General features: G+C 42.5%; 2 protein-coding genes and 1 long non-coding RNA gene across 12 annotated transcripts in view; 1 reads left to right on the top strand and 2 right to left on the bottom strand.

The window, feature by feature from the left end:
* SLC1A2 (solute carrier family 1 member 2) overlaps positions 1 to 14030 on the bottom strand; it is a 133841-nt gene extending 119811 nt beyond the window's left edge. For 2 of the 4 annotated variants that reach the window (XM_065592752.1, XM_005304531.4), the window contains exon 1: positions 13638 to 14024. Coding sequence is in view for 1 of the 4 variants with exons in the window: in XM_005304533.5 (XP_005304590.1) it covers positions 13638 to 13654 (17 nt within the window). In the remaining 3 variants the exon portion in view is untranslated. Of the gene's footprint in view, positions 1 to 13637 lie in introns of all 4 variants that reach the window. The other 2 variants (XM_065592756.1, XM_005304533.5) reach the window with 2 other exon arrangements.
* Positions 1 to 23995, top strand: part of LOC135983101 (uncharacterized) — a 57884-nt gene that overhangs the window by 9273 nt on the left and 24616 nt on the right. Inside the window, exon 2 of the long non-coding RNA XR_010600595.1 lies at positions 5797 to 5964. This is a non-coding gene — a long non-coding RNA (uncharacterized LOC135983101). The remainder of the gene's footprint in view (positions 1 to 5796; positions 5965 to 23995) is intronic.
* PAMR1 (peptidase domain containing associated with muscle regeneration 1) overlaps positions 21755 to 23995 on the bottom strand; it is a 65307-nt gene continuing 63066 nt past the window's right edge. For all 7 annotated transcript variants that reach the window (XM_065592747.1, XM_005304529.4, XM_024100274.3 and 4 more), the window contains one exon: positions 21755 to 22794. In XM_065592747.1, the coding sequence (XP_065448819.1) occupies positions 22258 to 22794 (537 nt within the window). In that variant the 3' untranslated portion in view covers positions 21755 to 22257. The remainder of the gene's footprint in view (positions 22795 to 23995) is intronic.

The raw sequence follows: 23995 nt of genomic DNA on the forward strand, positions 1-23995 counted from the left end.
GTGTTAATTGATTCCTATGCACATAGGGCCAAATCTTTCCTAAGCAAGCATGGCGTGGGCAGCAGTTCTTATACTCTCAAAGCTGCAGATAAATTCAGTGAATGAGACATTGTGCCATCATGGAAGAGGGATATCAGAATCAGGGCAGGGCTAGCTATTTGCTAGGGGAAACTGTATATTTGGTAGCCAGATTTTCCCTCCTGCCATGCCTCTTTTACACTGGTCCATGCCCTCTGCTATGAGTAGTCTGGGTCTCGTTCATTAGCAGCACGGGCCTGTTAATGCACCATGGCAGAGTCTCATCTTCACTCCCACACCTGTTGCAATGCAGCTTGCATGCGTACTTGGATCAAATGAGTCTAAATGAATCCAAGGGCTCAGTTGTGGAACCCTAGTATAGGTGAGCACTTACCAGCATAGTCCCATGGGCTTGAGTGGAGCTACTCTTATAAGCGCTTGGCAACATGAACAAGGGTTCCACAGCTGGGCCTTAATTGAGACTAACTGGGCCACATGCTAAGGTGAAAGTTAGATTCCCTTAGACCTTCTTACACCCGCTCTACCAATGTGTAAGACAGGTATAATTTAATGTATTTTGCACCTTCTTCCAGCTGACTCTCCTCTCACTTACCCTGGTTTTATACAGGGGCGGCTCCAGGCACCAGCGCATCAAGCACGTACCTGGGGCAGCAAGCCGCGGGGGGGGCGGCCTGCCGGTCGCTGTGGGGGCAGCAGTCAGGCTGCCTTTGGCAGCATGCCTGCGGGAGGTCTGCCGGTTTCGGCGGCAATTCAGCGGCAGGTACGCCAAAGGTGCGGGACCAGCAGACCTCCCGCAGGCATGCCGCCGAAGGCTGCCTGACTGCCATGCTTGGGGCAGCAAAATACATAGAGCCACCCCTGGTTTTATACTAGTGGAACTCACTGATGTACTCTTGATTTGCACCAGCATAACCAAGAGGTGAATCAGTCCTATTTAAACTCACTTAGAAATATCTCCTTTCAAACATGGCATTCACACTCTCTCTCCATCTAAATTGGGCCCACTTAACCCAAGGGAGTCAATGATGGCGTAACTCACATGCTGAAGGCCCAGAAGAAAACAAAGTAGCAGGACAGGAAAGTGTAAGAAGCTGCAAGTTAAATTGTGTGAGATTTACTCTAACCTACATGTTCCTTCAGATCCTCATAGTGAAGGCTACCCCAATCTAGCATCCCTTACACATGGCTAAGTTGGTTTAAGGGATTTTATATACAATTAGGGAACATGATCATCTGAATTTGGCCTCTTGTCTTCCCTGTATGCCAGTGCATGTACAGTCAGACATTAGCTTTAAAGCACTTTGAGATCCTTTGGAATGAATAGGTTTCAGAGAGGTAGCCATGTTAGTCTGTATCAGCAAAAACAACGAGTCCTTGTGGCACCTTAGAGACTAACGAATTTGTTAGTCTCTAAGGTGCCACAAGGGCTCCTCATTGTTTTTGGAATGAATATAAATGCATAAATAAAAATATAAATTCATATAAGCAGCTTTTTAAACGTAATGTCCAGATTTTAATGATTGTATGCTGTGTTTCTGGGAATGGCAAACCGCGACCACTGGGAGCTGAGGGACTGTGTGCCCAGGGCTGCCCAGAGGGGGGGGCAAGTGGGGCAATTTGCCCCGGGTCCCGCAGGGGCCCCCACAAGAGTTTTCAGGGGCCCCCATGAGAGTTTTTGGCGGGTCTTCAGCGGCAGGTCCTTCAGTACTGCTGAACACACCCGGATCGAGTGAAGGACCCGCTGCCAAAGACCCGGAGCTTCTTCCACTCCGGGTCTTCGGTGGCAATTCAGCAGCAAGGGCTTCTTTCGCTCCGGGTCTTCGGCGGCAGTTCGGCGGCGGGTCCTTCACTCGTTCCGGGACCTGCCACCGAAGTGCCCCGAAGACCCCAGGCCCCCTGAATCCTCTGGGCAGCCCTGTCTGTGCCTGCAGATGCTCCAAGTAAACAAAACATCCCGACCCGCCAGCGGCTTACCCTGACAGGCTGGAAGCCAACATTTTCTGACCCCTGCTGTATTTTAAAAGTTGGTGTCACAGGAAACACTCAAAAGTTTTGCTAGAATTATTTTAATGTAATCTAACGAAAAACCTGTTGTTATAATAATAACTGAACAAATATGTATTCACCTTCAAAATTACAGTCAATATTTAAACTCAGTAAATGGATATTTAAAACAAGTACCTTAGAACAATATGAGACTTTAAAAAGTCTTAAAAACCTTCAAAGTCTGAATCAGTCTCTGAGTCACAAAACAGTTAATTAAACTCGACTTCAGTCACAGCTGCACGTGCATTGTCATCATAGATGTCGGCAATGTCATCTTCAGACTCAGATTCCTTCTCGTTATCATCCTCTGTTGTGTCATCATCAAATATGACATCATCTTCTGACCCATCGAGTGCATTGCTGATACAGCATTTCCAAAATGATTTTTCTATCATTTCCGACGGAATGGACTCCCACGCGTCCTTGACCCACTGGGCAACCAGATTGATTTCGGGCTTCCTAAAATTCCCGCCTTTTGTCAACTTCGCCATGCCTGAGCACATCCATTCAGACCACATTTTGTGTAGCCTGTTTTTAAAGGGTTTGTTCAAGCAGACATCAAGCAGTTCTAGAACTGAAGTTAAGCCTCCAGGTATTACAGCCAAAGTATTTTTCATATTTTTGGCCACATTTTTCACCTTATCCGTCTTGTGTGCCCTGAACATGTCCCAAACGAGCATAAAGGTTTCTTGAAAAGTGCTCCTGGTCTCTTATTCCACACTTTTTCCAGCCATTCAATAGTCCCACTTTCATCCATCCATCCCTTTTCGTGTGCATGTACGATGACATCAGCAGGAAATCTCATGTTTTTAGGCAAGGTTTTTCTTCTAAAAATAACAACAGGAGGGAGCTTTGGTCCATTTGCCAAACACAATAAAACCACCATAAAATGGATTTTTTTCGTGGCCAGTGATTTTAATTAAAACTGTTTTTTCACCAAGATCGGTTACCGTACTGTTGCTCGGGAGATCGAATGTCATCGGTGTTTCATCCATATTTCCTATTTGTGACAGTTCATTTGATATTTTATAATAAACCTTTGGAAAGATTTGATTTTTTTCTTCCAGATCTCTTGGCAGCTTTTGCTCTATCTTTGTTCGCTGACGAAGACAGAGACAATGACGGTTCATGAAGCGAGTACACCAACCCACTGATGCGACAAACATTGACGGCTTTACTGACTTGTATTTGTCGTCTTTTGACATTTGCAGAGCATGCAGATGAATTCCAGTTTTAGTGACAATGTACCCATTTTGTCAACGTTCAACAACCCAATTATTGAGATCTTTCTCCAGCTCAGGAAATGAAGCGCACCTTTTTCTTGCTTCTTGGCATGTCTTTTAGCATTGTTTTATTTTTTTGCCATTCTCTTACTTGCTTCTCATTGATACAGAATTCACGAGCAGCAGCGCAATTATTGTTTGCTTCTGCATATTCAATAAATTTAAGTTTGAATGCTGCATGATAAGCAGACCATTTTCTTTTGATTTCACTGTTCATTTTAAATACTAGTATGAAAATAGATTATTATTTATTATTATAGTTATAGATTTTGTAGGACTTTATATAGGAATGTCACCTGCTTTATCACTGTCAAATTATTATTGTTCTTTGTTTATTTCAAAACAACCCTCTAGACTGGCATGTCTGTGGCGATAACAGGCTATTTCAATTTTATTAGCGATTGTGTCAATTCTGCGCGTTATATTTTCATATGGGCTCAAGACTTATGAGGTCCATTGGTAGAAATCCATAAAGAGATCAAATTACACAGTAGCGGACTGACACCAGTGCTATAGTACTATCATTCATTGTATTTTTCTGATTGTCTTGTAAGGTGTAGCATTTTGTGAAATGCATGGGTCAAATGTCATGCAGATCTGCAGCACTGTTCTTTTAGTATTCCTTTCAAGCCAATCTAGTCCACTAAACAAAGCCTTTGCAACTTTAAAAGGCTGCAGTATTGACATCAATAAATCGGTTGGCAAACTTTGGCTCCCAGCCTGTCAGGATAAGCAGCTGGCGGATCAGGATGTTTGGTTTACCTGGAACGTCCACAGACATGGAGCCCCTCAGCTCCCTGTGGCTGCGGTTTGCTGTTCTCAGCCAATGGGAGCTGCGGGAAGTGGCAGCCTCGTGCTCCAGGTAAACAAAACTACAATGTATTAGATATTCAATTCAATAATCCCATAGAGTTTAAAATCATCAAATTTTGGTGTAGACCCATTTATAAGCCAACCCCCTCTCTTTGATGCTTCACTTTTTTACCAAAAATATTCGGCTTATGAACAAGTATATACAGTAATTTATCCCAACCAATCAACACTGCAGGACACCAGGGGAAAAATGAAGAGAGATTCAACAAGGAAGGATGAAGAATTGAAACATTCTTCTTAGCATAGGGCCTTCTCTCCATCAGTTTTCTAACAGGGTGCCACATTGTGTGAAGAGGGTTCTGTGCAGACATGAGCCCAAGGCCTGAGGTTTGGATTGCAATATGAATTTAACATTTCCTCACATTTGAGGGTGTTTAGATTCAGTGTTCTGGTTTGGTCAAATACACAGCAAAGGGACCAAGCTGTGAAGTACAGGTCTGGATTTGTATCCTGACATCCCCAAAGTCTGTGTGGGTTCACATCTAAACTTCTAGTTTGGGCCCATCTCTAGGTCTGCACTATGCTCCATTCAGTTAGCTGCTCTCCAGATGACCTGGAACTAAACTAGAAAACCCCAAACTTGACCCTGAAATCTAGTTTTTGCTTGCCAGTTTCACCGACTATTTCAAATTCTTGGAGAACATAACTAGAAAAAAAATAAAGGAACTTAAAATAAAGCTTAAAAGGAAAAATATAAGTTATGGACCAAATCCTCAGCCATGAAATGTCCCATTTGCACTGTTCTGGCTATGCAAAAACCATTGAGCCATCCTAATCTGACAGATGAGGATTCCCATCCAGTCTGAGTCAGCCCTACACCACTTTCTCCTGACCCCACTGTCATGTCAAGGGGGATGGGCTGGCACTCTGGCAGTCCCGCTACAAATTAACAGCATCAAGCAGCCTAAAACAAACCAGTTTAACTAAAGCATCCTTGAGGCTTTATGTTACACTAGGGACCAAACTGTACTCCAGCTGGGAATGAGGGAAGCACAGAGGTGGTTTAATGCCACACCACCATCACCCACACCAATAACCTGCACCAATGCAGCCTGGCTGAACTTGAGGATTGGGGACCAAATACACATAGATATAGACGCAGAGAGAGATTATGGTATATGTATAATTATACAGTGAGGGATGGTGGTTGAAGTTTTATTTGCACTTGTTTGGGATGGCCGCATTACCCATGAGTGCCAATGTCATGAATCTATGCCACACATTTTACAGACAAGCTCCTTTTGAAATGTTTGAGAATTTAAATTCTCATTTCCTTCTGCTTATAAAACTAGATAGGCCCCATTTAGTATCAAGAGTCCAAGTGCATATGTGAAGGGAGAGAAAAAAATAGGCAACCAATTTTAAAGCCTCTAAAAATACTATACATTTTATATTCTATAAATCAGGGTGAAAGTTGTAAAGTCCGATATTTTACAACTAACCAGGGCTAGCAATAGATGCTGCATACCAGGATCAATCCTGTAAATGAGAGTTTTGTCAAAATATGGATTGCAGTACTGGGGTTATTACTGCGAACCTGAAATCTGTTTTCCAGGCAAAATCAATCCGGTATTTCTAGCCATGACATGTCATCAGACATTAGAAGTGATGCAGGTCGAGAAATGGATACAGTATATCCCAGACTTCAAGCCCAGTAATCTTCTACAACATTTGGGACATATACAACAGAACCTCAATTTTACAAACATCTAGCTTATGAACAGTGAGTATATGAACCATTTTTATGCCATATAGTAATTTTTTTGTCCATTGAATGTAACTTCAATCTTTCACCCAAAGTCCAAGCAGCTGTACAGGCTTGAACAGACTAAGAAAGACGTTTCTCTCAAACAAAATAAAATCAAGCACACTGCATACATCTGTTACTATTCATCCCTACTATAATTTGGGGATGTTAAATGTTATTATTTTTTTTATTTTTATGAACTCGATCCCCAATTAGTTCATTAAATAGGGGTTCTATTTTAATAAAAACTTTTTGTAGCAGTTTTTCTTGTTGAAAATGGTGGCTGTTTGAAAGCTCCAGCAGAGATGAGGAGGTCCTAGGGGTATAGTAGATACAGTTAATTCCATGGTTCTGCCATGGCTAGAAGAATAAAGTCCTTTGCCCCATGGCTACCAGAACATATGCAGTGTTTCTTCGTGTGCTTGTGCACATGTCTGTGTGTGTTTGTGTGACGTTGCACTCTATATGTTTATTGAAAGATGCTTATAAGTGTAAATATAACATAACTGGAACATGCTTTATGCTAGATATGCCATGTGACATATCTTTGCAAAGGTTATGATCCACTGAATATATTCAGTCTATTTGTATGCATGTATCATTTTTATATCTGAAGTTATGAGCTTTGGCTCTATGCTTGTATTTAAAGTGTTTGCTGTAGGAAACACATAAGGGAGGTTTAGCCAACATATTGTGAAGGGTCTATTCAAGTAATTGGGAGTATTTAACTACAGTGGATTTGGGGAGATGCCAATCCACATCTGAGCTTTCCTGGGAACGTTCAAAATAACATGTAAACAATGGCATCAACCTGCACAAAGCTGAATCATTCATGGACATTTGACTTGCCCAGGAGGCTACAAACTCCATCTTGTTGCTGTAATTTTGCACAGAAGAACAAAAGGGTTTCCGCTCACAAGACAGAATATAAAAGGCCCTGGCAGCCTCTCCATTTTAATTTTAGCTGGCTCAAGAGATGGTCTCTCTACCCCAAAGAGATACCTAAAAGAAACTGGAACAAAGGACAGTAACTGTGGGGGTATGAGTGATTGCTGGACCCAGGCCATAAACTACAACGTAGGTCTGAAAAGGATTGTACCTGAGATAACATCTAGGGTGAGAAGTTAGTATTTGTAACTAGATCCTTAGTGTATTAAGTTAGCCTTGCGTATTTTGATTTATTTTACTTAGTAACTTACCTTGTTCTGTCTGTTATTACTTGAAACCACTTAAATCCTACTTTTATACTTAATAAAATCACTTTTGTTTATTAATTAACCCAGAGTAAGTGATTAATACCTGGGGGAGTAAACAGCTGTGCATATCTCTCTATCAGTGTTATAGAGGGTGGACAATTCATACAGAGTAAAACAGATTTATTTGGGGTTTGGATCCCATTGGAAGCTGGATGTCTGGGTGCTGGAGACAGGAGCACGTCTTAAGCTGTTTTCAGTTAAGTCTGCAGTTTTGGGGGTGTGGTTCAGACCCTGGGTCTGTGTTGAAACAGGCTAGCGTGTCTGGCTCAACAAGGCAGGGTTCTGGAGGCCCAAACTGGCGGAAAAAACAGGCTCAGAGGTAGTCTCAGAACACAGGTGACAGCCCCAAGGGGGTCTCTGTGACCGAACCTGTATAGTATGTTATATATACTTTGGTGGGAGCAGAGTTATGCCAGCACCAAGTGCTTTATAAAATCTCACACAACCTTTGTAAGAAATGGCTGCCTAATTTTGGGCTTTGAAATTGATATTTAGGTGCCTAAATAAGTAATTCAATTTTCAAAACTGCCAAGAGCCCAGAAGTTTCCATTGACTTCTTTAGGAGCTGCTGCTGGATGCTCAGTGTAGTTGAAAGTCATATTTAAGTGCCGAGATATGGATTTTAGGTACCTACGGCAGCCGTGCTTGAAATTTTTGGTCTAAGATTATATGGTATCTTTTAACCCCTTCGTTTTCAGTTTAAACCGATTTCTACTGAAAAAAATCCCAGTTTTTACAAAAAGTATTAGGTTTTTTTCCGATTTTCACCCTACTTTTGTATCATTCAAATATATGAAAAATAACTTGTTTTATTAGGAAAATACAATACATTGCATTATATATAATGTATGATAATACATTAGCCTGTGTGTATATGCAAAGCTGCCGTTGAAGTACAGCTACGTATTAGTCTAGAAGATACATGCCTGTTTCTTTATTGTATGTATGCAAGCTCTGAAGCGCGTACGCATCTAAACGTATTGGTGAATCTCACACCCACCATGTACACATTTCAAGCTGTTAGCAGAGAATGGTTTAAAGATCTGACACACTAAAATGGGAAGAAAATGAAAACCTGTATTAGACTACATTTCAGAACACAAGGAAGAATTCTAAGATTTAAAATAAACAAAAACAGGAGAAAAGGATGAAGTGAGTGTATGCGCTGCAAATGGTGTGACCCAATTATTAAATGTAAATATTTATAGGCTAATAGTTCTAAGTCTACAACAGTAAACTGTTTATTCAAATGAAAAGTTTTATTTGGGGATTAGAGATATATTGTTTTCTTAAACTCAGAGGTGGCATTGTGTTTTGAGTTCTGTTTTAGTTCTGCAGCAAACCACATTGATGAACAGAATTCAAAGCATTAATCTACTGAATACTTTTTTCCTCTGTCCTTCTGTCCACAAAAATAAACCCCAGTATTTAGAAAAATTATTAATAGTTTTTTGCAACGATTTTTACCTGTTTTTGTTGTTGGAGTAATAAACACTGATAAACTACAAGGAAAAATTAAATATAATAAAAAATGAAAACAAAGGGCCCTAGGTATCTTCTCTTTGAAATTGTTACTCAAGGTTGAACTGAAACCTGGTGTCTCATGGGCTGTTGTGTCATCAACAGTTAGTTTTAAGGAACATGCTTTATATTTCATAGGGCCTAATTCTGTCCCATTGAATTCAGTGGGAGTTTTGCTATTGACATCAGTGAGAGCAGGGTCAGGGCTACAGTTCATGTCTTTCATTTATGTGCTTCAACTGTTCCATCTGCCCCCCAAACGTGGAGACTGAACACAAATTAAGTGGTCTTCAACACTGTTTGTTGCTGTGTCAATAATAAATAAAGATAATAATGAAACACATTTTGGTGGATTTTATAATCCAATATATTTAATCATATATGTCAACACATTTCAACTAATGTTTATGTATACATGAATAGAGTTGTATGAATAAATTATTAAATGAAAACCAAGTGAAGCAAAATATATGTGTGTAACAATGTGGCCGATTCTAGGATCCTGCATGGGGATGAAAAGCTTTTCTATGGAATCACCCTGATGTTAGCTGCTTGAATCCTGCAGACAGATGCAGAAGTAGTTTGGTAGTTTGACCCACTCTGGGGTTAAAATCAGACATGTCCAATTAACTTCAATCTAGGAGTATAAAAAAGATGGCATGTCTCAGAGATGGTGAAACTAAGGGCTGAGATAGAGGTCCTGAAGGAAACCCTAGGAACATTCAAGCTTAGGGAGAAAGCTTAGGCTGCAGTTTATGTTGTACTATTGTTAATTGAGTCAATAAAGCCAAACCCCAGGAAGGGCTAACTTGAACTATATACTACATTTACACGAGGATGAGAACTCTGCTGGCATAAAGTCTATTAAAGAAACAGTCTGTATATATAAAATTATAAAATACCTGGGATGATTTTACTAATAAGCTCACAGGACTGGATAAACACCTTGATACATCTGTATTGCTGAATGTAATGAGAATTCTAGTGAGCTTTTTATTTTTCAGTTGAAATATATATTCATATATAATATATAATACTACTGTTCTTTTGCTACCTACATCATCCCAATTTCTTGTCTCTGGGTCATTCATGAGAATGTTTTGTAATGCCATAAAGAGAGTTTTAATGGGGAGCTTTAATGAGTAATGGAAATGATATGGGAAGGGCTATTCTGGCTTTGATTGGTTTGGACACTGATTGTTTAGCACTTATTGTATGTGACACCAGAAGTCTCACTACGGTTACATTCTTATTATGGGTAAGTCCAAAACAAAAATCCAGATCTGAAACCCACAAACTCTGGAAGTTAAATTCAAACCCAGACCTGTATGCTAATTTTGCAAATACCCCCAAGAATAGCCTAAAACCAAAACACTTGATCTTTGGGGGGGGGTTTCTTCAAAATATAGTTTCAAATGTAACAGCTTCAGACCATCTCTAGATTATAAAAGTAAGGACTAGGCCAGCTCCCTTCAAAAAGAATAAACGTACTAAGAGATATAGAGTCTGATCCCACTCTCATTGAAGTCAATGGGAAAACAGCCATTGACTTCAGTGGGAACCAGATTAGACTGATAAGTAGATACTATGGGACTGGATCCCACAAGGTGCCGAGCACTTTGCCTCTGACCCAAGAATTACATAGGCATATGCTTAACTTTAGAGAGAGGACCAATCCCTTGTAACTTAATGGGGCTACTCCTATGCTGAAAGTGAAGCACATGTCCATCAGGGCCATGGTTAGAGTGCTCAGCACCTTGCAGGACCAAACCCATAGAAATTAAGTGCTACACCAGTTACTATAGTGATGGGTATTTTAGGAATATGTGATAATATGAATGACTCTTTGAACTAGGACAGTACAACTGTGAATGTCAGTACCAGGCTCTAAACTTTCCTCCCTGCATTACTTGTTAGCTGTTTCCAATTTGAGACAGCAGCCTGAAAGCTTGGTAATGCTATCCATGTCAGGGGACTCTGTGAAAGGAAGACTCTGGCTGGTATCTTGATTGCTATGTATTCAGCATCAAGAAAACCAGCAGTGGCTGCGATTAAAGGATCAATGATCAGCCTACACAGGGTTTGATTTTATTATTTCAAGGGACATTTCATTCTACATTTTCATTTAATTAGGTTTGTTGCTAGCAAAGAAACTTATCATAACAGATTTTTCCGGACAGTAGATTACCACAAAGACAAAAGTCTGAAAAAGCGACTGATGAAGAAACTGAAGAAAGAAAGCAATCACTATTGAAAGGGGGGAGGCAAGGAAATCTCCCTCCCCTGTGAACCCTGGCTGTACATAGTCAATATCCTCTGGGGAATGGAATGCATATTTGCCCTCCTCTATGTATATTTTTGGTGCTTTGTGTTATTATTTGCTAAATAAATGGTGAGGTTTTTTGACTCATCCTCAACTTTGAGACTTTTGTGCAAATTCCCCCATTTAGGGATAAATTGTTAAATAACTCACAAATACTTTAATTTTAAATACAGGTATGGCACACACACCTCTGAAAGTGTGTTTATCTGAACATCAATGCCGCTCTAGATACCTAACTCAGGAGCAGAATGCCAGATTAACCTGTCTCAGTACCATTTTGCTTTCTCACACTAGCCTCTATTTCTCTCTATCTTTTCCCCATTTAGAAACACATACCTGAGAGACTGGGTCTAACCCTGTATACTGCTATACAGTGGAGGTCATCTGTGGCCTTCCAGCTAGCAGACCCTAGTGTTAAATGTTAAGGATTGTTGGACAGCCATTCATAGAGAAAGTCCCATGCCTCCAGAATTCACTTTCCCTGCTGGTCCAAAAGAGCCAGAGTTTATTGACCTTTAGACCATAGTAGAAGGCTAAGCTCTATCCTCAGATATACACCTGATGGGGGCAGAGGCTGGTAGTTTTTTGGTTTGATTGGGGTTTTGTTGTCATGTTGCAAAGAGGTGGTTTGGGAAAAAACCTCTTTGATAAAAGCAGCAGAGACTGAAGTTATGCTTATATCTGAAGGATCCTAAGACATGTTGGTGCATTTTTATATCAAATACACCAAATAAATAGAGATGACTCATGAAGTCACTGATGCTCCATGCTCCAGATTTTCTTAATCTATGTTCATTCCTGTAGGAGTTTGAAGACAATGCTTAAACTTCTTCCTTCTTTTCCTATCCTGCCCCCATTATGTGCTCCAACAGGGAAAGAGAGAAAAAGTGTATTTATTGAAACCCTCTTCTCTCTCTTTTATCTGGCTGTACAATCAATGTATTTAAAAAGTACTACTGTGTTTGCTTATATTTTAAAAATGTTTACTTCATCTCAAATTGAAAAATCTACCTACCAGCCCGTGTCTTTGCTTATAGTTGATCTCTCTGTTGTGTGATCTTTGCTGTATAAACAATGTCACAGTAGCTAATACATTAGTCTATGAGTCTCTGAAATAAACATATACCTAGTATAGTTTAAAATAAAAACAGGCATCTGGCTGCATGGTGCACAGAGGAGAGTCAAAGCTGGGGCATGATAACGCAATGGTAAGATGTGGCCAACTACAGTCACTTGGACATACCCTGTTTTCCCAGCTTAAATCTGTTCCCTTGCCGCTCCGTTTATCTGTTGATAACCTCTAATTAGTCATTTCGTTGTCAAGGGGAAATGCTAAAGTGCTGTGCAGTTTACAGGAACAGTTATGTGTATATATATGATCTATAAATTCCCTCCGGAGGCAGCATGGTACCCCAGGCTAAGCTAATATTGCCAGAGAAGAAAGTTTCTGTTGCTCCACTGTGCCAGAGTTCTGCTGTGAATACACGTGGAATTAATTTTTTTCTGCAGGTATTAGAATGTCTAGGGAAAAAACAGCGCCTGTAATTTTCTACACAACTTCCATAAATCAGCTGGCCTAACGCCCATCTGCCTGGAAGGAGACACGGTTCTTTGCTCAGGTAGTGTGACACTCAGGTGCCTACGCTTTACAGCAATGTGCCCCTTTGCTCCAGGTTACTGAAATCAGCTCATCAAGTCTTTCATCCCAGGAGACACAAACCCAATATATAAACAGAGCCTCCTTTTGCACTCTGTCCTCGGAAGGTCCTGTCTAGAGCAGATCATGCTGATCCAACCTGACAACGTACAGGGATAAAGAGGGAGGCTCACGCCAGATGCATTATAATGCTATTGCTAGACAATATCACAGGAGGGCAACCAGCGATCAAAGAAACCTTTTGCCAGCAGACCTTGCTTTTTAAAAACACACATACACAAACAAACAAACAAAAAACCCAGAGAAGCCAATCAGTGGCTGGTGCTCGCAGACATTTCACAAGAGCTGGAGAGGGATTGTCCTATCATGAACACATTGTTTTTACTGTGCCATAAATAATGCCTCTTGTGTAACATTCAGCACGCTCCAGCATTTCTTATCCCCTCTTACCGCATTTCACTATAACTGGCACAGACCTGAAAGAGTTTTGCAATATAAAAATGGTTTTGGTTAGTTCCTCTGTTCCCTCCCTTTGTTAGTTAGAGCTGCATAATATAGACTATACATATACCCAGAGGTCCATTGATTGTTCATTTTAACCATTGATCTGGGCACCTCGCTTTGAGGCAGGTGGTTTGATCACATTTGCCTTTACATCTGCGGACGGTAGACAAATGACTCCTTGCCAGCAGCTCATTTTTGAAATTCCGTTCTCTCTCCGCCCTGCCTTTGCCTGTTTTCCGTCTCGCGCCCTGGTGGTTTCATTTAGGGGGAGAGGCGTGAAGGATACAACGAAACAGATGCAATGAAACTGTCACCCACACCACAGCACAGCACACACACACACGCTCTTCCTCCCATCCCACCCTCCAAAACTGACAGTCCCCCTCACCCTTCTGACGATGCCATGGTCCTGAAAGCCCCCCTGTCTTCTCAAGAATCCAAGGGAGGTGGGATGCAAAGGAAGCTCTGTCTTTTGGATAACCCCCTTTAGCGTCTAAGTGGTAGCACAAAAATTCCTTGTATAATCCTCAAGGCTCCAAAAGGCAAGACTCCAGAAGCTCTGCTCTTCAGATTCCTCCACCCCCCTCCACTACCACCACCTCCTGTTGGATTGATATTCTCCACGTCTTTTAGGCTTTCATGTCTTGGAGGAAAAAGCACTGCCACCCCTAGTGGAAAATGAGCAGCGGACGGCAGGGTTAGGCTGTGGAGGACACCTGGGCTTTGATCCCTTGCTTTCTCCTCCTGGAGTGTGTGTGTGTGGGGGGGTGCATGTGAGTGAGTATATGTGTGGGGAAGAGGTGGTGGGTGACTTCACATTGACATGGTGTTGGCTGAGGCTGGATTGGAAGGTTTTAGCCTTCTAGCTGTGGATTTGCAGTCTATCCTTCTCTATTTTAGGCAAGGGCTGACATCACAAGCTGCTGTTACCCCTATAAATCCCCCCAGCCACTTATTTAAAGAAGAAGAAAAATCCCACCGAGGGAATGCATGGATCCAGAGGAATGACAGTGATTTCAGCGGCTGAGTTAGTGCAGCGATTCAGCCTTGCTTGGTTTTCATTACCTGCCCCCCTCTTTGCCAGTGGATTTTAAATCTACAGCGGTGAGGTTAAACGCAGGAGATTAGATTAGAACCACAAAGGACGCGTCTGAACAGGCGCAAACACACACGCTCGTTTCCCTTTGCATTGTTCGTGCCGCTTTGCGAGCTCAGCAGCTGTAAATCTCAGTCGGTCCCTAACGAGGACCCTTCCCAGTCTCGTCGTTAGCTTCTTCTCTTTGTTTCCGTGGCTTTGCCTTTGGGGGGTTGTTGATTGGATTTTCCGGTTAGGAACCGAGGGGGAGGGGTGTTACTGGGTCCTGCTGTGGCAGCTCTCGAAGCATAACTGGAAGTCTATTCGAGCAAATTAGAGCAAATGTTAGCCTTTTGGCAAACGGGGTGAGTGTGAGACATATTTCTGCAGCAGGTAAATCACACCGAATTATAAGGAGAAAACAAGGGGGAGGGGGGAGAAAGATCGCACTGGGGAAAGGGCACGGAAAGGCATGACGGCAAAGAGTTAATTTCCCCCGGTAGATAGACTACTGTCACGTTCATGTCCTTTAAACCTGATTAACAATCGGATTGGGACTCCAAGGGAGGGGCGGGGAAGGGTCACACTACTGTATAAGTAGGGGGTGGGGGTGGGAGAGAGAGAAAAGAAAAACACACAGCAGAGAAATTAGAAGCAAGTCAGCAGTTAGGGTTAATGCCGGAGAAGCCTTTTCCTGCATTTCTTCTTTTGATGCCGGAATAAATTACCTGACTTTAAATATTAATTTGCATTACTATTAATGAAGAGCCTTACAGAGTGTTAATCAAAAGGCCGGGGGGAAATTCCTCATACGGGTGATCTACATGTGTATCTCCCTGCGCCCCCGGTAATAACGTGTCAGTTTCTTCTACATATCTTCAACTGGAATGGGGTCCTTGACTTTTTACTTAGTCAGGGCCTTATTCTGCAACCCTTCCCACTCCTCCCCAGGAGGACTCCTTACGCGCAGGAATAGACCTGTGGAAGTTAAGGGAAATATTCACTTGAGTAACGATAGCAGAATCTACGTTTCTTTCATTCCTGATTTGCCTCTCAAGTTGCCAGAACAAGGGGAAAGTGGCGCAAAACCATGTCACTAACGGAACAGGTCAGGTCAATGGATAGATTAGATAAACAGGGATCAGATCTGCCTTCGGCATATGAAGACTCACTAGCGAGAAGACTCACAAGAAACGGCTTAGCTTTTTAGAAACCAGTAATGAGAGGCAAATGTGTGCTTTGGTGATGGCCGTTTGTATGTGGTGTGCTTTCAGATAGATGCATATGAAGGGAATCTTTGCAATAATAAAGTATGAATACAGTGAATAAATCTCTCCAATGGGGCTCTGCTGACCTCTGTTGGAGATGTGGGTAAATCAGTACTTCTGGAAGGAGACAATGAAGCTAGCAGAAAGGTGAATTGTCCCGCGGTTAGTCAATTTTAAGTGGTTAGTTTCGTTTAGTTAAATTAAAAAGAAATAGCTAAATATGCAGGAGCCTAATCCCTGGGTTCGAGCTCCTAGAAACAATGAAATGGGGAGAAGCAGCAAGAACACAGATTGCAACACCACAGCGACTAATTCTGCCAGTGACTGTAGAGCCTCTGACTTTGCCCTCCTGCTGGAATTATAAAAATAAACAAACCTCTAATCATGATAGGTGTTCATAAAACCATAAGAATGGCCATACTGGGTTAGACCAATGGTCTGGTCTATCTAGCCCAGTAGCCTGTCTTCCAACAGTGGCAGGTGCCAGATACTTCAGAGGAAGTGAACAGAATAGGGCAAATCATATTTAAATAGTTATCTATGAGGAAGAAAGAAAGCTGCACACATACATGCACCAGTGCCATTGAATCAGAAAGCTGGTGTTTTTTGTTACCACAATACAATATAACTGGTCATTTTAAATGGTAGCAATGGTAGGTTGTTATCCGATGTGTGGACTAGGCACTTGAGGGGGTTGAGGCATACCCTGTGCTTGTGTGTTTTGCCAATATTTGCTGTCAGCAAAGGATTGTAAAGATTCAAGACTCCTACATTCAATTCCAGGTTCTGGAGGGGAGTGTGCTGTAGTTGTTATAGACACTTCTGTCTAGTCCTCCTCAAGCTTCTGTTCCCACCCCCTTTTCTCCTGTCTGTCCCTGATCCAGCTCCTGTCCCCTTCCCTTCTCTTTCTATCCACCTCCTCTGCTCATATTCTACCCCGGCCTCCTGGATCCAGTCCCCTGTCCTTCTATCCACTCACTAGTTCCTTCCTCCCTGCTCCTATCCACCACATCACCCCCAGTTCCTGCATCCCTCCCCCTCTGCTTCCATCTACCCCATCATGCCCCAACTCCTGTCCTTCTCCTCTTCTACCCATCCTCACCCCATGGCTTCTACCCCCATCTAATCTTATCCACCCCCCCCCCAAGCTCTTGCTCCCCTTCCCTTCTGCTTCTATCCACCATTCCATCCTAGCTCCTGTCTCCTTCGTGCTCTGCTCCCATCCAACTCCTCCAACCTCTTGCTCCTGCCTGCCTCACCATTCTCCATGTCAGTCAGACATCCTATTCCTTCTCCTCCATGTTGCCTGGGCATCACCAGGAGGACCACTGGAAATACAGGAGAGACATTCCACCTATTCTTGCCTGGCATCGCAGCAGCAGCTGCAGACAGCAACCGCAAGGAAAGTCCAGCTCAGTCCTGGGCTGGTACATGCTCAATGCAGATGGAATCTTTGGAGTTCTTAGCAGTGACGCTGTAGGAAGTCTCTACTGAGCTTATGCAAACTGAGATTTTTTTTCCAGAGGCTTATAACTTGGCCAAATTAGGGGAAATTAACATGGGGACAACAAAAGGCACATCCCTGACATCCCTCTCTCCCTGCCAAATTTTAAGCCTCTGATCTGAAGCATGTTGATGCTAGAACTTCTCAACCAAACAGGTGTAAGAATATTTTTAAAATAAGCAAAACAATGTATTTTCCCCTACTCTCATTCTTGGAAATGGCTGACCAGTTTTGCCGAAACTTTCCCAAAACATTCAGCCTGAGGCAGAAACCAGGGGTAGAAAATTTCAAGCTGAACAGTTACATTTTGGCAAAGTTATAAGCAACTGAAAACAGCATCTTATAATGGAAAGCACTGGGCAACCTTTACTATAGGCAGTGCTACCAGCTCCACATATAATATATTGTGACAGATGCTAAACTGATGTCAATCAGAGTTGCTTCATTATGGAGTGACAAACAGCAGCTGAGGATCTGGCTGCTGATCTTGGCATTGCCCTCTTAATTCAGGGTTGTCCAACTTTTTTAGCCTGAAGGACCAACATAGTCTTTCACTAAGATTAAGGAGTCGCAATGTAATACTATGGGTAGATTTTCTGCCCTGGTTCATTCCCCCTTTGCACGGATTAGGCAGTACAAAGGGGCAGACATCACCCACAAGTACTGGAGATTACCCCAGAGTCGAATTGTCCCCAGCAGCCATAGAGTCAGCATAATTGGCTCTTATGCCTCCCACTCCACAGTTCATGGTGCAGAGGCAAAGGCGAGGGGGAGGGAGTGTGCTGTGCTTCATCTATCCCCAGCTGGTGTATGTTGCCATGGGGACCATAGCCAGCTGGCACAAGTTAGAGCAGACCTCAAGCATGGCAGGGAATCAGGGAGTTGTATATGGCGGTTGGTTCTCAGGTTTTCATCTTTTTCCACCTTTTCTGTGTCAAGGAGAGGAGCCATCACTTGCTAGGTGCTCCCATGGGCTCAGGCAGAGCAACCAGATGCCTATCTTGATTTCCCTTCCTCCCTGGATGGAACTGGTTCCAATCCTTCTGTTTCAAAGTTGCAGGGTGCAGCTCAGAGGACACACTATCCTTGCAGATTCATATGCAAATTTCCTTCTTAACACAATCACCCTGGAAGGTCCTGATTTAGAGCCTTGTGTGCCACAAATGCAAGAAGTTTGGACATCACTGCCTCACATAGTATTCAAATATAAGCACTTATGTCTGACTAAATCTGCTTGTAGGTGTCTCAAGTGAACATACAGGGGCCTAAGATGGCTATAGCCATTAAATGCAGATTTAAGGGCCCAAGGATCAAATTAATCACTAGGTAATTCTATTGAAATCAACAAAATTACACCAGGAATGAATTTGGCTCCCTTTTCTTGGCTCCTATAGTTAACTTCAGATGTTCACTCTGCGCATTACCATCTTCTACCATGAACACCCACTCCTTTTACCATTCTAAAATGGTAGGCATATGCCAACCTTTCGATCAGATTTTGCCCAAAAGACTTATGAATAGAAGCCAGAGAGATGAACCAGTCACTCCAGTGGAATGTGAGAGAGGGTAGAGATTAGCTTTAAATAGGGATCTCTTTATGTACTTTTAAAAATTCATAGACGTTCTCCCTGGTGCACATGCATTGCTATCCCTGTTGTGCTATTTCACAGCCTTCCTTTAGCAGATGGCATAGCTTCTCACCTGCTTAAAGAGGGACGTTTGAGCCAGTTTAATGTTTTAAAAATAGGTCCTGGTGAAAAAAAAGAGTTGTGATACCAGCTTGTTTTTCAGAATTTTGTTGTTGTTGTTGTTGTTGTTAATTATCTGAGCTCTGTGTTTAATTAACATTTTGCTCAGGCCACACCATTGGGTTTGACTACATGAGGTCAGAATACCAGAGCTGTGACAGCTTGATCATTTCAACTACTAACTTCCTGTGACATCACAACCACAGGGTCAAGCAGAAGTTGAAGTCTTATTGAAAAAGTCTCTCACGGGAACTCGCAGTAACCTCCTCCCTCAAGATATTTAAAACTAGACTCAGAAAGTACTGGTAAATGCTGACGGGAACAGCCCTTCATTGGCCTTTGAGCCAGGATGGACTAGCTGACCTATCAGGCCTTTTCCTTTCTGTAATTTCTATGAATATAAATCAGGATGTGTGTATATGTGTGCACGTATGTATGAGGAATTATACAAGCACACATCTGAACACACAACCATGCGGGTGTATGAAGATGACTCTGTATGTGTGTGGACCAAAATGGATTACAGTTCTTGACCTGGAATCTGCCAAACTCTCAGTCTGGGTTGGAGTTTTCATGTCCGTGTCCTCTCAGAACAGATTCAGGGACTTTGCAAAATGAAGGGAAATTGAGTTCTGATGTATGTAACAGGTGTAATTATTTTTACTTATTCTGAAGTTCATTTCTGTAATTCCTTCAGCTGAATCCCTCTACTTGTATGATGGCGTACGTACGCTCTTACCCATCTGACTCTTGGGTAGCCAGTGGAAAGCTGGGTTATGGTCACTCAGATATAGCCAAAGCCCAACCTTTCAATTTTCCCTGTCTGGTCTGTGAGAGATTGGAACTAGTCAGGGAGAAGATAAGTGGCTGAGGAGTGGATATGGCTGGGGATCATAATGCTACTAGGCCCAGCTGATAGGTATAAAAGGGAGAAGAGGCGAAGTTGAGGCTGGACTTAACTCAGAGTGAAATTTTGCAGTGCTGCTTGGACTGCAGAACACTGAGAAGGTTTTATTTGGGCATTGTTTATATCCAGAAAAAGAAGGAATTTGGGGTCTTATTCTCCTCTCACTCACATTGGTTTAAGTCCTCAATAACTGCTGAAGGCAATGCAGTTACATTGGTGTTACGCTGGTGTCAGTGAGAGGAAAATCAGGCCTGGCCCTTCTTTATTTCTGCTTTGGGAGTGAGCGACTCTTACTATTAAGGATAGAGAGATTCACCTTCCCCTTTCTTTCAGCCATGAAAGAGCTTTCACTGGATAAGACATGTTCCAATATACAAGTATCTTCCTTTGTCATGCTCTTAGTTCACTCTTTGTCAATAGCCTTAGGAAGAAACACACAATGCTACCATTGACCTACTGCAGGACAGTCCTCTCCACAAAACTGTCACCTAATTACATTTAACCTCTACAGTAAGAGTAGGAAATCCCATACATTCACTGGCAAATAGTTCCTCCCTCAGGAGGGATGAAATAGACCTGATTTTTCAAATTTAATTAAGACTTTTTTTTTTGCCATGCAGCATGTCAGCCAAGCATAGTCCGCTGGCAGATGGCTGACTAGGAATTGAACTAAAACGGAAAAATGCAACATGAGAAGTCAATTGCTGTGGCCATATTCCTTAAACTTTTGAACTTTGGCAATGCATTTGTCTGCTCATATTGCCAATAAAAATAACCCTACCCAAAAGATAACACATTGAGTCTCTCTGCCACTGAAAGCAAAATAAACTACATATTCCTATCTGCAGCAGTAATTGCCATCATTTTAATAATTTTCAAATCTGTAAATGCAGAGAAACCATTGAGTGCTAATCCTGTCTAACCAAGGTTTTCATGGAATCCTAGAAGTCAGAGCTGGAAATAGACTAGTTAGTTTATCACGACCATCACTCTAACTTTGCAGGATTCAGTGAAGGGCTTCACTGATCGTAAATCAAATCAAAATGTGTTAAAGAGATCCGCTCCCTTAGGCCTTACTAGGTCTTGGATATGCCCCCGAGAAAGCTTCTGAAAATATCTTTCAGGTTTTTAATACATGACAAGGACTTTACAACTGTGTTTAATCATAGTGTTTCTGTGTAGACCAATAACAGAGATGGATGTATTCCAAAAAGCTGTCAATTGTTTACACCTTAAACCTGAGGTTTTGTGCCAATTTTGCCTTTCAATGTGCACGAACAGCACCCAGTGAGAGCAATGCACATGCATCCACAGGCAGAAAATACCTCTTGGTAGGAGTGATGCAGTAGACAAACCCCACACTGGAGAGTTAAGGGTGCAGGAACAATTCTGGGCTTGGGAAACCCCACTGCCCCATGGAGGAGGGACATGGAAGGGAGTCTCTTCAGCCAGGGCTGGCTCCAGCCACCAGCTTACCAAGCAGGTGCTTGGGGTGGCCACCTCGGAGAGGGGCAGCACGTCCAGCTGTTCGGCGGCAATTCGGTGGATGGTCCCTCACTCCTGCTCGGAGCGAAGGACGTCCCGCTGAATTGCTGCTACAGATCGCGATCGCGGCTTTTTTTTGTTTGTTTGGCTGCTTGGGACGGCCAATACCCTGGAGCCGGCCCTGTCTTCAGCACAGCAGGATAGTAGGTGGAGCGAGACAGACCTGCCCTTGCTGCTGCAAAGGAACAATGCCAGGAGGGCTTTCCCAGGGGAGGTCTGCTGCACAGAGCCAAGAATCCCTACCCTGCTGAGGAGACCCAGGGGAGGCATTAGCCAGACTGCCAGTAGTGGACTCCTGCCTTATGCTCAAGAGGGATCTTGAGTTGGAACAGAGTGGAGGGGGAGGGACTGGGTTCCCCTACTGCATAACCGCTAAGCGGAGAGGCCCAACCACTGACAGTAGGACATAAAAAAGGAGACAGGGACTCTGAATAAAAGTGATATCAGACATGGTTAAATAGGTTAAAAAACAAACCTTCGTTTAATGTGCACAGTACTCAGGAGGGGGAAAGAATACATCGTACTATGGCAATACAGAGAATACACCATAACAGGCTCATCCATAGTAATTACTTCAGGCTACTCTTTCCAACCTCCAAATTCTCTCAAACCTATGCTCCTTTGTGAAATGCACACAGATCCATTTATCCGGCTGACTATATACCACAGACTGAATTCAGCCATTACCAGTTGTCCTGCTTATGGGTGTCAGACTCAGGAGCCAAGCACCATCTTCACACGCAGGGAAACAGGCAGGCTGAGATATGTTGAAACCCCTCACACAGAGAGAGCCTGTAAGTAAAGTGGCCTCACTGAACAGCGGAGCCTATGACAAATTGTCAGGGCATCTGCCTTAACTGTAACCCAAATGTGGCTCATCGGTGGGAAGAGAAGGCTAAAGCAGTAGAGATTGTGAGAGAAACTACGAAACTTATAAAACGCCATTTCCAGACCCAGCATTTTATTTCATGTTCTTCTCAATCCAGTCCTTGAATGGAATTGCTTTGGTATAGCCAGTGTAGAGTTCTAGGCTGCAAGTTTTATCGTAACCCCAGCTCACTAATCCCATCAGGTGCCATTTTAGCTCAGGAGACGCTTTTCCTGGCAAAGTTATGGCTGCAATGCCTCCAGTCTCAGCAGGACAGATGTTAGAAAAGGTAGTGGGGTGCTGCCTGGCACAGAACATGCTGTCAGTGATGATGACCTGGATTCCATTATCCTCATATTGCTGCTCGCACAACAGCGAGTCCACCATCTGAACAGCTCCCATGCGGATTGTATCATTCTTGTAGCTGGGATCCTTAATGTCAGCGAGTATCTTCCAGCCAGTAATCACTATTTTTAAATCCTCTGTGGATGGGTCCAAATCATGAGCAGATGCCAGGCAAATGGGTTGAACATGGCTGCTGATTTTGGCTTTGTCCAGGAGTTTTACAATGGCCATGTCGGAATCAAGCAATATGGGGTCATAGTTTGGATTCACTAGGATGGCAGAAATCTAGGAAGGAACCAGAGAGGGGAAAAATTACAGGATTAATAATGATGGACAATAGAAGAATGGGAAATCAGTGACAACTTTTCCATGATATTTTCACATTTCGTTTCAGATGATTTCGCACCACTCAAAGTTGCCTTGTCCATGCAACTCGGTCAAATCCTCTTTCAAATCAAAAACATGCAAAATACTCAAATGTGGTGTTTCAAAGACAACTTTTGCTTGGGATCAAATCAATTTTTACTGACAGTAAAAAGAAAGAAATCATGAAAGGCAATCAATTTTTCAACAACAATGGGCCCATTTTACAGTTACAATGAAATTGGAAGAGGGAAGAGGGAAATATATTTCAAGTAGCTTCACCTTTTATTGAGAAAACTTTGCCTAGTCCTTTAGTGGACAATGACTGACTGCATGTCCATTTCAGTCTGCCGAAATGTAACAGGGTCCTACAGCTGAACTAAAATATATCTTACTGAGTTTCTTCCAATAACTCACCACAAAAGAAACAGTTAATGCATTATGCAATATATAACTTTAGAGCCTAATCCTTTATCCCTTACTGGGCTGATAAGATGCTGTCAGAAGAAAATTCCAGTAACAGGAGCAGAATAGGGAAAGACATTCCTATCAAGAATAGTAAAATACTCTGGAGGGGCAGAGGAAGATGTTGTTAGGTACCAAAATGAAGCAGAAAGTTGAATATAAAATAAAAAACAAAGCAACAGTATTTTATTGGAGAGAACATATTAATGAACTCAAAACTCAAAAAGAAAAACACATTTAAAACTGCTGAGTTTCTCCTGATTTTGATATGAAACGATTAGTCTGCCCAGATTAGTTTGGAAAATCAATTAACTCATCAAATTATTTTGATGAGAACTGGGCTAGAACTGTTATCTATGGATCTGGAGTCAGATCCAAACTTCCCCAAAGTTTGGAGTTATTCAGATCTGGGGCTGAAATGTATAATGAGTTGATGGTCACAGATCAGGATCAGTGGACATGTGTCTCCCTCCCCAAAAACATAATCACCGGTTGGCATCTCTTTTTTTGGCAATCTCAGCCAAGAGGCCAATGGTTTAATGGGCTCAACAAGCTGAACTAGTCTATTCATCCCTGTTTGTCAGGAGTGAGGGATGTTAGTGGGATGATGTGCAGGGATTGCAGTGCTGCTGAGCCTCCCCTCCCCCCCCCCCCCCCC

This window comes from Chrysemys picta, chromosome 4 (genome assembly GCF_011386835.1).
Source record: "Chrysemys picta bellii isolate R12L10 chromosome 4, ASM1138683v2, whole genome shotgun sequence".
In the NCBI taxonomy this organism is placed as follows: domain Eukaryota; kingdom Metazoa; phylum Chordata; order Testudines; family Emydidae; genus Chrysemys; species Chrysemys picta.